The sequence below is a fragment of the Pristiophorus japonicus genome, chromosome 3 (assembly GCF_044704955.1).
Source record: "Pristiophorus japonicus isolate sPriJap1 chromosome 3, sPriJap1.hap1, whole genome shotgun sequence".
Lineage (NCBI taxonomy): Eukaryota > Metazoa > Chordata > Chondrichthyes > Pristiophoridae > Pristiophorus > Pristiophorus japonicus.
Window position 1 is genome coordinate 160,282,506 of NC_091979.1, and position 16,864 is coordinate 160,299,369.

The 16,864-nt window shown below is 46.6% G+C and overlaps 1 protein-coding gene across 1 annotated transcript in view; it reads right to left on the minus strand.

The window, feature by feature from the left end:
- The window catches only part of LOC139259133 (diacylglycerol kinase beta), an 805,220-nt gene that overhangs the window by 79,172 nt on the left and 709,184 nt on the right, over positions 1-16,864 (minus strand). The window contains exon 22 of the mRNA XM_070874836.1: positions 4,856-5,057. Within this exon, the coding sequence (XP_070730937.1) occupies positions 4,856-5,057 (202 nt within the window). The remainder of the gene's footprint in view (positions 1-4,855; positions 5,058-16,864) is intronic.

The following is a 16,864-nucleotide window of genomic DNA, read 5'->3' on the forward strand; positions in this document are numbered from 1 at the left end:
TTTTCAGTTTTCCCTTCTCCTAGTTGGGAGGCTTTCACATGGTGCCATGCAATAGCAGCACAGCTGAGACAGGAACTCAGCAGTGTAGGGCGACAGCAGTTGCATCTCTCACTGGTGAAAACATTCCACCATTCTATTGCCGCACTCGGAGTTCTGTGGTAATGCTGCTAATTCTACATTCATAAAAATAATTAAAATGGCGGGCTGTATACAACTTTGTCCACTATATTATGAGCCAGGCATTGAAGGTGGTTCAGCGAAAGGCAACTAAATTGATAGCTGGGATTAGGCACAAGCAAACTGGGAATGTTTACTCGGGGGTGGTCTTTACAGACAAGATAAACGTCAATATGTGTAACATTGTCACAGATTTTACAAAAAGGCATAGCCTTAAACAGAGAAGAGCGAGAGTGAAAAGACAATTTAGATTTTGCAACTTTATGTAGATGTCGATGAATATATGAAATGGGCTATCAAGGCCAGGCAGTGAGGGGCTAATTGTATCAACAAATTTGAGAGAGATTTGAAGAACTACCTGGAGAAAATTGTAATAGAAGGGTATAAGAGTCATTGAGGAATATCATATTGCCTAGAGACTGGGTGGTCTTTTTCCAGTTCTGTACATTCTTGATAGGTTATCAAGGGTATCTGCTAGCATAGTGAATTGTTTTAATAATGTTTTTCTTTTGGATGCAAAACAGAAAGAGACAGTTTTCCTTCCCAGAAATTAACTACATGCCAAGTAAAAATATCCATTTGCAAAACCCGTGTTCTCATCTGGATAATCTTGAGGTGTGAGTCATAGAACATTAAATCGCAAAAAATGTTCAGCACCTAACAATGAGCAATAATCTCTACTACATATATTAATTATTTATGTTTAATGTACAGGCTGAAGTAGCTATGACAACAGGAAAGTAACCTTAGAAAATGGCATTACATTTGATTCAACTACTCACTGGCTCGTAGATGTTGGTTACGTAGAGACTCTGATCAAAATGTTCCATTTTCATATCAATCCCTAATTAAAAATGTTGCCACAATTGTCCCCGTGGCTTATTGAACCTTTTGGAGCAGTATGCCAGATTCTTCAGACACTAGAGTTGGGGCAGTACAGTTAACATCAGCCCCTGGGGTTAAGGAGGAGAAAATACACCAGGGTTCCCGTGCTGATTGCTATATAGTGTTCCCTCCTGGAAGTGGTAATATGTGGATACTCTACAAGGACATCACTGGACTTAGTTGTGATGCCACTGGTGGTTAAATAGTCTGTTAATGCTCATTATACAGGCACTCATGGAATCATATTCCAGTAAGGAGTTAAGCCTTTTACACAAAGAGTAGGTCAAGCAGCAGAAAAAGGAGGAAAAAACATAACCGATGAGTACATTTAGTATTGAGGGTATGAAATATGTGTTAACAATCTAGAAGAAAAAAAAGTTAAAACCTAATTAGTGCCAAATGAAATGAATAATACTCGCCCATCCAGTATATAGATAGAGATGGATGTTTAGCGTAAGGCCCATGCTTTTATACGCCTCATTAAATACGTCGACTATGTCCTGGAGTGCAGCCTCTGTATGTCGTGTACTGTAGCTCGACGACGGAGGTTGGGGTCGTCTTGGACCTGGCCTGGAGACGGCGCAGATTGAACAGGTTCCCACTGGCTCTGTAGTTTAGTTCCACTCCAGCGGGGAGCTTATTGACTGTGAGGTAGAGCATGGCGGCGAGAAAGATTGAGAAGAGAGTTGGGGCGATGACACAGCCCTGTTTGACCCCGGTCCGGATGTGGATTGGGTCTGTGATGGATCCGTTGGTAAGGATCACGTCCTGTATGGCTCAGAGATATGGACCATGGACAGTAGACGCCTCAAGTTGCTGGAGAAATATCACCAACGATGTCTCTGCAAGATCCTACAAATCCCCTGGGAGGACAGGCGCACCAACATCAGCGTCCTCATTCAGGCTAACAACCCCAGCATTGAAGCACTGATCACACTCGATCAGCTCTGCTGGTCAGGCCACATAGTCCGCATGCCAGACACGAGACTCCCAAAGCAAGTGCTCTACTCGGAGCTCCCTCATGGCAACGAGCCAAAGGTGGGCAGTGGAAACGCTACAAGAACACCCTCAAAGCCTCCCTGATTTCTGCATGCTCTTGGCATTGAGACGCGAGGTGCTCAGCGCCCTCCCGGATGCACTTCCTCCATTTAGGGCGGTCTTGGGCCAGGGACTCCCAGGTGTCAGTGGGAATGTCGCACTTTATCAAGGAGACTTTGAGGGTGTCCTTGTAACGTTTCCGCTGCCCACCTTTGGCTCATGAAGGAGCTCTGAGTAGAGCACTTACTTTGGGAATTTTGTGTCTGGCATGCGAACTATGTGGTCAGTGCTTCAATGCTGGGGAGGTTAGCCTGGCTGAGGATGCTGATGTTGATGCGCCTGTCCTCCCAGGGGATTTGTAGGATCTTGCGGAGACATCGTTGGTGATATTTCTCCAGCGACTTGAGGTGTTTACTGTACATAATCCATGTCTGAGCCATACAGGAGGGCGGGTATTACTACAGCCCTGTAGACCATGAGCTTGGTAGCTGGTAACACAATACCTGTTATAGTGCAGCTGGTAACACAATACATGTTATAGTATAGCTGGTAACACAGTTGTAGTGTAGCTGGTCACACAATACCTGTGTTACCAGCTATACTATCAACCGCTATTGTGTTACTTAAAGAGGAAAGTATAATTTAAACACATGTATTTAGTTGATTTGTTTGCTGCCCAATTTTAAACTTCCATTTTATGTTCATCATCATCATCATCATAGCAAGTCTTCCTCGATTCCGAGGGACTGCCTATGATGATGATGACCTGTTACAGTGTAGCTGGTAACACAATACCTGTTCATCATCAGCATAGGCAGTCCCTCGAACGAGGATGACTTGCTTTCACAGTTGTTTCAATAAAGGATCCAATGTTCCAGTCCTGAACTCCAATTGAGGAGGTGGAAGATGCCTGTTTGTGAATTTTTTTAACGTGTGGTGACCGTTGCACATCAGCCACTTCACTGGCTTGACAGAACTAGACCTTTATCCAGTGGCAAGGGTTAACCAGGACGACTGGAGACCTGCTCTGCTGCATGGAACCTAGAGCGCACACATATTGCAGTGTGGGCAGGCCCATGCTGCCCTTGGGCCCTCAGCTCTTCAGGGCCCCGTACCCTCATTCACCTCATCTCCGCCATGATCTCTCACCATTCCTCCACCACAAACATTCGCCACATCTCTGCCACGATCCCTCACCGCACCTCCACCACAAAAACACTCGCTGCACCTCCGCTACGATCTCCCGCTGCACCTCCACACCAAACATTTACCGAAAGACTGCCACGATCACCCACCAAATCTCAGTCACGATCCCTCATCGTTCCTCCGCCCTGATCAATCGTCGTAAGTCTATCACGACCTTCCCACACCTCTGCTCTACCAGGGCCCCGCCGATGTTCCTGCCCACACTCCAAACAACGACCTGGGTCCTGATGACGTCACCCAGTCGTTCACCTCGAAGCCGTCGCAGATTTGTGTCAGCTCGCGCTGGAAACTGCAGTGGCATGCTCCAGCTCTTTTTGAAGCCCCGACCTGCGGAGGTGTTCTCTTGCAGGTCGAGGTGACCCACAATGTGTAGCTGGTAACACAATACCTGTTAGGGTGTCGTCATCATCATCATCATCATCATCATAGGCAGTCCCTCGAAATCGAGGAAGAGAGAGTTCTTAGGTGACTGAACAGTCCAATACGGGAATTACAGTCTCCGTCACAGGTGGGACAGACAGGCGTTGAAGGAAAGGGTGGCGTGGAGTCTGGTTTGCGCACGCTCCTTCTGCTGCCTGCGCTTGCTTTTTGCATGCTCTCGGTGACGAGACTCGAGGTGCTCAGCGCCCTCCCGGATACTCTTCCTCCACTTCGGGCAGTTTTTGGCCAGGGACTCCCAGGTGTCGGTGGGGATGTTGCATTTTATCAAGGAGGCTTTGAGGGTGTCCAGTTACAGTGTAGCTGGTCATGCAATACCTGTCGCTGGAGAAATACCACCAACGATGTCTCCGCAAGATCCTACAAGATCCTGGGAAGACAGACGCACCAACATTAGCGTCCTCGACCAGGCCAACATCCCCAGCATCGAAGCACTGACCACACTTGATCAGCTCCGCTGGGCAGGCTACATCGTTCGCATGCCAGACACGAGACTCCCAAAGCAAGCGCTCTACTCGGAACTCCTTCACGGCAAATGAGCCAAAGATGGGCAGCGGAAGCATTACAAGGACATCCTCAAAGCCTCCTTGATAAAGTGCAACATCCCCACTGACACCTTGGAGACCCTGGCCAAAGACCGCCCTAATTGGAGGAAGCGCATCAGGAAGGGCGCTGAACACCTCGAATCTCATCACCGAGAGCATGCTGAAATCAAGCGCAGGCAGCGGAAAGAATGTGCGGCAAACCTGTCCCACCCACTCTTTCCCTCAACGACTCTCTGTCCTACCTGTGACAGAGTCTGTGGCTCTCGTATTGGACTGTTCAGCCACCTAAGAACTCATGTTAAGCGTGGAAGCAAGTCTTCTTCGATTCCGAGAGGCTGCCTTTGATGATGACGATGATGATGATGACCTGTTGCAGTGTAGCCGACATGCTTGGATTCCTGAAAGGGCTCACAGTGCGCTGCTATTTGTGACACATTTTTCTCGCATGCTAATTACAATAGTTATGTGATTAAAATGTTTCACAACACTTTTGAAAATTCACTGGTGGCAGATTGACACGAATATAAACCCATGAGTTAAATAGCATAATAATTTGTGTTTCTTACCTTGCACACAGAACTTCAGCTCCTTCACATCTGTTACTGTTGTTGAAAAGTGTTTCTCTGGGACTTTTTTACTCATACGGTTATAGTTCCTTCGCTTTTTCGTCTCACCCCAAAGGTTGGAGCCTCCATGCATGCTAGGAATGTTGAGGATTGCAATTCCTTCCAGTGATGTGTTGCTTAGATCAAGGACAATACCATCACACTGGAAGATACAAATCACAACACATCAGTTTGTTTAGCTAAATTGCTTAACCCAATCTTCCAAAGTCAGAAGGGACACAGAATAAACTCTCATACCAATGCTGATCAACCATTTATACTCTTCAGGGCTAAAGGAACACTTGCATAATTCTCACTTCACATCAACCATCTGGCTCTCATCCACAAGAAGAAAAAATGTTAAGCTCACTGTTGTGATCTGAATGGAGTTCAGATGCATCCAAAACATAAGAATTTAAGAAATAGGAGCAAGAGTAGGCCATTTGGCCCCTTGCGCCTGCTCCGCCATTCAATAAGATCATGGCTGATCTGATCAACTTCACTTCCCTGCCCGCTCCCCATAATCCTTGACTCCATTCTGTCTATCCCCACCTTAAATACATTCAATGACCCAGTCTCCACAATTCTCTGAGGTAGAGAACTCCAAAGATTCATGACCCTCAGAGAAGAAATTCCTCCTCATTTCTGTTTTAAATGGGCAACCCCTTTATCTGAAACTATGCCTCTTAGTTTTAGATTCCCCAACGAGGGGAAACAACGGGGCCGAAATTCAGGGTCTCAAGAGACCCGTTAATTCCTATTTGCGACGACCATGCTTAAAAATTGAATGGCCGCTGCTTTGGGGTCAACTGGCCGACCCAACCTAAATTCAGGTCGGGGATTTTTCGGCCTGGACCCCATCCCGCCCAAGTGGTTGCACCGCCAATTTTAATCAATAAAAATACTTACCTCCCGATATTCAGCTGAACTCGTCGATCCCCCGCCGCGCGGTGCCCCTGGCAGATTTTTCTGTCTGTGCACCATCTTCGCACCGAGTGCGGCCTGACAGCACGGCAGCCCTTAAAAGGCCACGGCTGCAATGGAAACATTTTTGCCGGCCGACTTGCCAATCAGCAGGCAGAATACTGCCCCGGGTTCGGCAGCCTGGCACCCCCTCTTGGGTGCCAGGCTGTTGGCCCGGCTGAAACCCTCCCTGGTGGCCCAGTGGTCAAAGATAAAAAAAATGATAGAATCTCTCCCCTTTAACAGGGGGCAGAGAGCGTGGTGATGCTCACGCTCTGTGACGTCATGACTCCACCGCTGATTGACAATGGCAGAGGTCCAGTCCGACCCATTTTCAGCCAGTCAGCCTGGCTTTCAGTCTAAGGCCCATCCCCATTATGAGTAATCTCCTGTGGGACTTTGAAAAACATTTCAAAGTCCTGAAAATGGCTCTACCTACCGTAGCAAGGATTCCAGCGGTAGGTACCACTCTAAAAATCATAGGTGCGCCAGCTTTCTAGTGAATTTCAGCCCCATCATCTCTGCATCTACCCTGTCAAGCCCCCTCAGAATCTTATACGTTTCAATAAGATCACCTTTCATTCTTCTAAACTCCAATGAGTATAGGCTTAAACTGCTGAACCTTTCTTCATAAGACAACCCCTTCATCCCCGGAATCAACCTCGTGAACCTTCCCTGAACTGCCTCCAGTGCAAGTATATCCTTCCTTAAATAAGGAAACCAAAACTGTATGCAGTACTCCAACTGTGGCCTCATCAACGTCCTGTACAGTTGTTGCAGGACTTCCCTACTTTTATACTCTATCCCCCTTGCAATAAAGGCAGACATTCTATTTGGCTTCCTAATTACTTGCCGTACCTGCATACTAACTTTTTGTGTTTCATGTACAAGGACCCCCAGGTCCCTCTGTACCACAGCATTTTGTAATCTCTCCCCATTTAAATAATAATTTGCTTTTTTATATTTCCTACCAAAGTGGATAACCTCATATTTTCCTACATTATACTCCATCTGCCAAATTTTTGCTCACACATTTAGCCTATCTATATCCCTTTGCAGATTCTTTGCACCCTCCTCACAACTTGCTTTCCCACCTATCTTTGTATCAGCAGCAAACTTGGCTACATTACACTCGGTCCCTTCATCCAAATCATTAATATAGATTGTAAATAGTTGAGGCCCTAGCACTGATCTGTGTGGCATGCCACTAGTTACAGTTTGCCAACCTTAAAATAACCCATTTATTCCGATGCTTTGTTTTCTGTTAGTTAGCCAATCCTCTATCCATGCTAATATATTACCCCCAGCCTGTGAGTTCTTATTTTGTGCAGTAACCTTTTCATAGAATCATAGAAATTTACAGCACGGAAGGAGGCCATTTCGGCCCATCGTGTCCGCACTGGCCGACCAAGAGTTATCCAGCCTAATCCCACTTTCCAGTTCTTGGTCCGTAGCCGTGTAGGTTACGGAACTTTAAGTGCACATCCAAGTATCTTTTAAATGTGGTGAGGGTTCCACAAGGCTGAGTACTGTGAGCTAAACTTAGTCTTCTTTATTACAACTCCAGAGTGCCTAAACAACATGGCAGCCAACCTTTTATACTGGCCCTGCATGTGTGTGCAGGTGACCATTAGGACTCCAACAGTCGTGCCCTCTGGTGGCAAGTATTACATAGTTACATACATAACATCACTTCCCTCGCCCCTCGGGGCCCCCCCCCCCCAAATTCTTCGGTACAAGTTATTTACAAGTTGAGGCGATCCGGAGCCCTTCGCTCCCTGGTTGATCATTTAAGTTCAAACCCTGGCGTGTGTGAGTTGGTCAGACCATTGTTGCACTGCACCACAGCTGGTCTGACCGGACTGTCAGGAACAGTGGGTTCATCCTCGTGATTGGCAGCGAGGTCAATTGCTGATTGGGTGTGTGTTGGTGGATCGTTGATGGTGATGTCCTCTTCAAGTCGTTCCTGGTTGTCAGTAAATCGCAATTTGGTCTGATCTGAATGCTTTCTGCATGTTTGGCCATTTAACAGTTTGATTATAAACACCCTAGTCCCTTCCTTGGCCAAAACAGTGCCAGCAACCCACTTGGGACCATGACCATAATTCAGGACAAACACAGGGCCATTAACATCAATGTCACGTGAAACAGCCGCGCGGTGTTGCCGGGTTTGCACATGATCATTAAGATCCGGGTGGACTAGGGAGAGCCTGGTTTTGAGGGCTCTCTTCATTAACAATTCTGCTGGGGCAACCCCGGTGAGCAAGTGAGGTCGCGTCCGGTAACCGAACAGAATGCGAGACAAGCGGGTCTGCAGGGAGCCGTCCATCACGCGTTTCATACTCTGCTTGATTATTTGGACTGCCCGCTCCACTTGACCGTTAGACGCGGGCTTAAATGGAGCAGACCTGACATGCTTGATGCCATTGCGGGTCATAAACTCGTTAAATTCCAAGCTGGTGAAACACGGTCCACTATCTCTGACAAGGACGTCGGCCAAGCTATGGGTGGCGATCATGGCCCGGAGGCTTTCAATGGTGGCTGAGGACGTGCTGGTTGACATGATTAGGCATTCAATCCATTTGGAGTAAGTATCCACTACTACTAAAAGCATCTTTTCAAGAAAGGGGCTGGCAAAATCTATGTGGATCCTGGACCACGGTTTGGAGGGCCATGACCACAGATTCAGTGGAACCTCCCTTGGTGCATTGCTCAGTTGTGAGCAAGTGTTGCATTGATGCAGGTATGACTCAAAGTCCGAGTCAATGCCGGGCTACCAAACATGCGACCTAGCAATTGCCTTCATCATGACGATGCCTGGGTGGGTACTGTGTAGGTCACGTATAAACGTTTCCCTGCCTTTTTTTGGCAAAACCACGTGATTACCCCATAAGAGACAATCCGACTGGATGGACATTTCATCTTTGTGTCAGTGAAACAGCTTAATTTCATCTTGCATTTCCCTGGGAACGGTCGACCAGTTCCCATTTAGGGCACAACTCTTTACTAATGATAGCACAGGATCTGGCGAGCCATGACGGGTGACCCCTCACTCTCAAAAACATCCATGACCAGTAGCAAGTCTGCGGGCTGTGCCATTTCAACCCCAGTGGTGGGTAATGGTAGCCAGCTGAGAGCATCGGCACAGTTTTCAGTGCCGGGTCTGTAGCGGATAACATAGTCATAAGCGGATAATGTTAGTGCCCATCTGTGGATACGGAACGAAGCATTGGTGTTTATACCTTTGCTCTCTGAAAACAGCAAAATGAGCGGCTTGTAGTCAGTTTCAAGCTCAAACCGAAGTCCAAATAGGTATTGGTGCATTTTCTTAACCCCATATACACATGCTAACGCCTCTTTCTCGACCATACTATTGGCTCTCTCAGCCTTAGACAGACTCCTAGATGCGTATGCAGCTGGTTGGAGGTTGCCGATACATTGGCTTGCTGTAACACACAGCCGACCTCGTACGATGAGGCGTCACAAGCTAGCACTAACGTTTACATGGGTCATAGTGTACAAGTAACTTATTTGAACATAGCAGGTTCCTGGCCTTCTCAAAAGCTGTGTCTTGAGATTTACCCCAAACCCAGTCGTCACCCATATGTAGCAACATGTGCAAAGACTCTAACAACGTGCTCAACCCGGGTAGAAAGCTACTGAAATAGTTGAGGATTCCCCAGGAACGTACGCAGCTCCGTCACATTCTGTGGTCTGGGTGCATTCTTGATGGCCTCGGTCTTTGAGTCCGTGGGCCTGATGCCGTCTGCTGCAATCTTTCTCCCCAAAAATTCGACTTATGGCGCCAGGAAAACACACTTGGAGGCATTTCAGCTTGAGTTCCACTCTGCCTAGGCAACTTAGAACCTCTTCCAGGTTGTGTAGGTGTTTGATGGTGTCACGACCGGTGATCAGGATGTCGTCTTGAAACACAACGGTGCGCGGAACAGATTTCAGAAAACCTCTCCATGTTTCTCTGGAAAATGGCTGTTGTCGAGTGAATCCCGAAAGGGCACCTGTGTGTGTTGATGCACGTCAGTCTTTTCGAAGATTCAGCCAGCGGTTAGGTCCAACTTGGTGAACGACTTCTTACCCCTCCACCACTAACGTTGCGAACAGATCATTCGCCATGGGCAGCGGGTATTGGTCCTGTAGTGAGACTCAGTTAATCGTTACCTTGTAGTCTCCGCAGCTTCTGACCGTGCCATCGCTTTTCAACACCGGAACAATTGGACTGGTCCACTCGTTGAACTCGACTGGCGACATGATTCCTTCGCGTTGGAGTCCGTCCAGTTCAATCTTGACTTTCTCCCTCATCATGTACGGAACTGCCCGAGCCTCGTGATGAACGGGCCATGCATCGGGGCCTAGATGGATCTGCACCATGGTGCCTGTGAAGTTGCCGATGCCTGGTTCGAATAGCAAGGGAAACTTGCTCAGTACTTGAGCACACGAGGCGTCATCCGCTGAAGATAGTGTTTTGATGTTGTTCCAATTCCATCTAATCTTTTCTGGCCAGCTTCTGCTGAACAGCGTTTGGCCATTGCCTGGAACAATCCACAATGATAGGTCATGCACAGCTTCATCATACGATACCTTCACTGCCACACTTCCAATGACTGGTATGAGCTCTTTGGTATAGGTATGTAGCTTTGCATTAATCGGGCTCAGTTTGGGCCTTTGTGCCTTATTGCCCCACAGTTTCTCGAAAGCCTTCTGGCTCATTATTGACTGACTCGCACCCGTATCCAACTCCATGGATATTGGAACTCCATTTAATTTGACTTTCAGCATTATAAGAGGGCCCTTGGTGAAGGTATGTACCCCATTCACTTCTTCCTCGGGTTGAGTTGCCTATGCTGCGTGATTCACGCCGGATCGATCATCCTCTGCCACATGGTGTGTAGCAGCACGTTTGCACATTCGCTGGAAGTGCCCCATTGTTGCGCAGCCTTTACACATGTAGTGCTTGAATCGACATTGATGGGCCCGATGATTACCCCCGCAGTGCCAACACGGTGCTAATGGATTCACATTCACCCCAGATAGCGGACTCTGAGTCATCAAAGGTCTTGCAGCCGCAGACATATAGGCCCTGCCATATATAGTTCGGCCTGCTAGTGACGTCATTTTATGCACAGTACTTGCCGGTGAGCTTCAATGTTGAGAAGATATCTGTTTGATGTTATCGTCCGTGGCTATGCATGCCTGGGCGATCGCGACGGCCCTGCTCAGGTCTAGAATTTCGGCAGCCAGCAGCTTTCGAAGAATGACCTCGTGGCTGATGACCAGCACGAAAAAGTCCTGCAGCATTTCCCCCAGTGCAGCTCCAAAATTTCAAGGTCCCGCGAGGCGCCTCAGGTCGGCGACAGAATCCGCCACGTCCTGGCCCCCGGAGCGATGGTGCGTGTAAAAACGATATCTGGCCATGAGGATACTCCCCTTCGGCTTGAGGTGATCCCGAACCAGCGTGCACAACTCTATATTCCTTCTCCGTTGGTTTTGTCGGTGCGAGCAGATTCTTGATGAGGCCGTATATTTTAGGCCCTCAGATGGTGATGAGAACCGCCCTGCACTAGACCGCATTAGTGTCTCCTTCCAGCTCGTTGGCCACGAAGTACTGGTCGAGACGCTCGACGAAGGCTTCCCAATCATCACTCTCTACGAATCTCTCTAATATTCCAATGGCAGCCATGGTTGCGTGAAGGTTCGTATTCTGTTACTCGTCGCCAATTGTTGTGTATACAAGAACTCAACAAGGCTGAGTACTGTGAGCTAAACTTAGTGTGACCTTAGTCTTATTTATTACAATTCCAGAGTGCCTAAACATGGCAGCCAACCTTTTATACTGGCCCTGCACGTGTGTGCAGGTGACCATTAGGACTCCAACAGTCGCGTCCTCTGGTGGCAAGTATTACATAGTTACATACATAACAATTCCTGCTTCTACCATCCTTTCAGGCAGTGAGTTCTAGACCCCCACCACCCTTTGGGTGAAGACATTTCTCCATATATCTCCTTTAAACCTCCCCCCAATTACTTTAAATCTATGCTACCTGGTTGTTGACCCTTCTGCCAAGGGAAACAGGCCCTTCCTATCCACTCTATCCAGGCCCCTCATAATTTTATACACCTCAATCAGGTGTCCCCTTAGCCTCCTCTGTTCCAAAGAAAACAGACCCAGCATCTCCAATCTTTCCTCATAGCCAAAATTCTCCAGTCCAGGCAACATTCTTGTAAATCTCCTCTGCACCTTACCAGTGCAATCACATCTTTCCTGTAATGTGGTGGCCAGAACTGCACACAGTACTCCAGCTGCAGCCTAACCAGTGTTCTATACAGTTCAAACATAACCTCCTTGCTCTTGTATTCCATGCCTTGACTAATATAGGCAAGTATTCCATATGCATTCTTAACCACCTTTATCTACCTGGCCTGCTCCTTGAGGGATCTGTGGATCTGCACTCCAAGGTCCCTTTGTTCCTCTATACTTTTCAGTGTCTTACCATTTAATATGTATTCCCTTGCCTTATTAGACCTCCCCAAATGCATTACCTCACACTTATCTGGATTGAATTCCATTCTGCCCACCAGACCAGTACATTGATATCTTCCTGCTGTCCGCAGCTTTCTTCTTCATTATCAACCACACAGCCCATTTTAGTGTCATCTGCAAACTTCTTATTCATACCCCCAACATTTAAGTCCAAGTCATTGATATATACCACAAAAAGCAAGAGACCCAGCACTGAGCCCTGCGGTACTCCACTGGATACAGCCTTCCAGTCACAAAAACACCCATCAACCATTACCCTTTACTTCCTGTCTCTGAGCCAATTTTGGATCCAACTTGCCACTTTGTCCTGGATCTCATGGGCTAGTACTTTCGTGACTAGTCTGCCATGTAGGACCTTATCAAAAGCTTTGCTAAGATCCACATACACAACATCATATGCACTGCCCTCATCGACCCTCCTGGTTAATTCCTTGAAAAATTCAATCAAGTTAGTCAGACATGACCTTCCCTTGACAAATCCATGCCGACTGTCCTTGATTAATCCATGTCTTTCCAAATGAAGATTTATCCTTTCCCTCAGGATTTTTTCCAATAATTTTCCCACCACTGAGGTTAGGCTGACTGGCCAGTAATTACTTGGTCTATCGCTTTCTCCCTTTTTAAACAAAGGTAGAACTTTTGCAGTCCTCTGGCACTGCACCTGAAGCCAGAGAGGATTGGAAAATGATGGCTGGAGCCTCTGTTATTTCCTCTTTTGCTTCTCTTAACAGCCTGGGATACATTTCATCTGGATCTGTGAATTTATCCACATTCAAAGCTGCTAAGCCCCTTAAAACTTCCTCTCTTACTATGTTTATCTCGTCTAATATTTCACATTCCTCTTCCCTCATTGCAAAGTCTGCATCGTTCCTCTCTGTTGTGAAAACAGATGCGAAGTATTCATTAAGAATCCTACCCATGTCTTCCGCCTCCACACACAGATTTCCTTTATGGTCTCAAATAAGCCCCACTCTTTCTCTAGTTATCCTCTTGCTCTTAATGGATTTATAAAACATCTTTGGGTTTTCCCTGATTTTATTTGCCAACATTCTTTCATGCTCTGTTTTTGCTTTCCTAATATCTTTTTTAATTACACCCCTGCACTTCTTATAATCTAGAGTTTCTGCAGAGTTGAGTTCTCAGTATCTGTCATAAGCTTCCCTTTTTTCTTCATCTTGCCCTGTATGTCCCTTGACATCCAGGGGCTCTCGATTTGTTAGCCTCACCCTTTTTTTTTAAAAAAAGGGAACATACTGGCTCTGTACCCTCAGAATCTCCTCCTTGAATGCCTCCCATTGCTCTGACACTGATTTACCATCAAGTAGCCGTTTCCAGTCCGCTTGGGCCAAATCCCATGTCAGCTCAGCAAAATTAGCTTCACCCCAATTAAGAACTTTTATTCCTGTTCCCCCTTTATCCTTTTCTATAACTACCCTAAATCCTACTGAATTCTGAGCATGAGCACCAAAATGCTCTCTCATTGATACCCTTTCTACCTGCCCCTCTTATTTCCCAAAACCAAGTCCAGAACCGCCCCCTCCCTTGTCGGGCTCATTACATACTGGCTAAAGAAATTCTCCTGAATGCATTTTAGGAATTCCGCACCCTCTGTACCATTCACACTACCTTCTTCCCAGTTAATTTTAGGGTAGTTGAAATCCTCCACTATTACAGCTCTATAGCTTTTGCACTTTGCAGCAATTTACCCACATATTGGTCCTTCTATCTCCCTCTGACTGCTTGGGGGTCTATAGTACACTCCCAGTAGTGCGATCGCCCCTTTTTTGTTCTTTAATTCAACCCATATGGCCTCGTTTGATGACCCCTCTAACATATCATCCCTTCTCACAGCTGTAATTATTTCTTTAATCAATACTGAGACCCCTTCCCCCCTCCTTTTTTACCCCCTCTCTCTGTCCCGTCTGAAAACCCTGTAACCAGGAATGTTGAGCTGCCATACCTGCCCTTGTTTCAGGCATGTCTCAGTAATAGCTATAATATCGTGCTTCCAAGTTTCAATCTGTGCTCTCAGCTCATCAGCCTTATTTGCTATTAATGTTGCCAAACTCCCCTGTTGTCTATTTTCCAGCCCTTGTTTCCTCTGTTTTCCAAATTCACTTTCTACTTCTCTGCTGCCCAATTCCAGCTTTCCTTTTCTTCCTATTGAATCTATTCTCCGGTTCCCATCCCCCTGCTAAGCTAGTTTAAACCCTCCCCAACAGCACTAGCAAACCTTCCTATGAGGATACTGGTCCCGGCTCTGCTGAGGTGCAACTCGGCCGGCTTGTACAGGTCCCACCTCCCCCAGAAACAGTCCCATTGCCTCAGGACTCTAAAGCCCTTCCACCTGCACCATCTCTCCAGCCACGCATTCATCTTCTCTATCCTCCTATTTCTGTACTCACTAGCACGTGGCACCGGCAGTAATCCAGAGATTATTATCTTTGCGGTCCTACTTTTTAATCTCTAGCTCTCTAAACTCTGCCTGCAGGACCTCATCCCTCTTTCTACCTATGTCATTGGTCCCGATATGGACGGACCATGACCTCTGGCTGTTCTCTCTCTCCCCTCAGAATGTCATGCAGCCACATGGTGACATCCTTGACCCTGGCACCAGGGAGGCAACATACCATCCTGGAGTCACGTCTGCGGCTGCAGAAATGCCCGTCTGCTCCCCTGATGATTGAATCCCCTACCACTATTGCTGTTCCATTCTTCTTTCTCCCCCTCTGTGCAGCTGAGCCACTCGTGATGCCGTGGACTTAGCTCCGGCTGCACTTCCCAGAGGCACCACCTCCCTCAGCAGTACTCAGAACAGAATACTTATTGGAGAGCAAGATGGACTTGGGGGACTCCTGCCCTACCTGCCTAGTCCTCCTCTTCTGGTTGTCACCCATTTCCTCTCTGCCTGCACATTCTTAAGCTACGGGGTGACCACCTCCTGAAATGTGCTATCCACGAAATTCTGTCTCGTGGATGCACCGCAATGACTCCAGCTGCCACTCAAGCTCTGAAACGCAGAGCTCGAGTTGCTGCAGCTGGAGACACCTCCTGCACACATGGCTGCGCGAAGGGTCCAGGGCTTCCCACATGCCACAGGATGTGCACTCCATGGACACCTTAGTGAATATCTTCTGGAAATCCAAATACACATCTACTGGTTCCCCTTTATCCACCCTGCTTGTTACATCCTCAAAGACCTCCAGCAAATTTGTGAAACATCATTTCCCTTTCATAACACCATGCTGACTCTGCTTGACTGTATTTAGATTTTCTAAATGTCCTGCTACTACTTCCTTAATGATGGACTCCAGTATTTTCCCAATGACAGACGTTAGGCTAACTGGTCTATAGGTTCCTGCATTCTGTTGTCCTCCTTTCTTAAATAGAGGCATTCATTTGTGGTTTTCCAATCCACTGGGACCTCTCCAGAATCCAGGAAATGTTGGTAGAGTGCAACCAATGTATTCACTATCTCTGCAGCCACTTATTTTAAGACCCTAGGATGCAGGCCAGGGGACTTGTATACCTTTAGTCCCATTAGTTTGCTTAGTACTTTTTCTCTAGTGATAGTGATTGTTTTAAGATCCCCCTCCCAATAGCCCCTTGATTATCAATTATTGGGATGCTTTTAGTGTCTTCTGCCATGAAGACCGATACAACATATTTGTTTAATGTCTCTGCCATTTCCCTGTTCTCCATTATTAATTCCCCAGTCTCATCCTCTAGGGGACCAATGTTCACTTTAGCTACTCTCTTCATTTTTATATACCTGTAGAAACTCTTAGTGTCTGTTTTTATGTTTCTTGCTAGTTTACTCTCATAGGCTATCCTCTCTCTGTTTATTATTTTTTTAAATTGTCCTTTGCTGGTTTCTAAAAATTTCCCCATCCTCTGGCCTTCCACTAATCTTCGCAACAATGTATGCCTTTGTTTTTAATTTGATACCATCCTTTACTTCTTTAGTTAGCCACGGATGGTTCATCCTTCTCTTGGAGTCTTTCTTTCTCACTGGAATATATTTTTGCTGAGAGTTATGAAATACCACCTTAAATTTCTGCCACTGCTCATCTACCGTCTTACCCTTTAATCTATTTGCCCAGTCCACTTCAGCCAACTCTGTCTTCATACCTTTGTAATTGCCTTTATTTAAGTTCAGGATACTAGTTTGAGACCCAATTTTCTCATCCTCAAACTGAATTTGAAATTCTACCATGCTATGATCATTCTTCCCAAGGGATCCTTTACTATGAGATCATTAATTAATCCTGTCTCATTACACATTACCAGATCTAAGATAGCCTGCTCCCTGGTTGGTTCCACAACATATTATTCTAAGAAACCATCCCAAATACACTCTATGAACTCTTCCTCAAGGCTGCCTTTGCCAATTTGATTTCTCCAATCAATATGAAGTTAAAATCATCCATGATTATTACGGTACCTTTCTT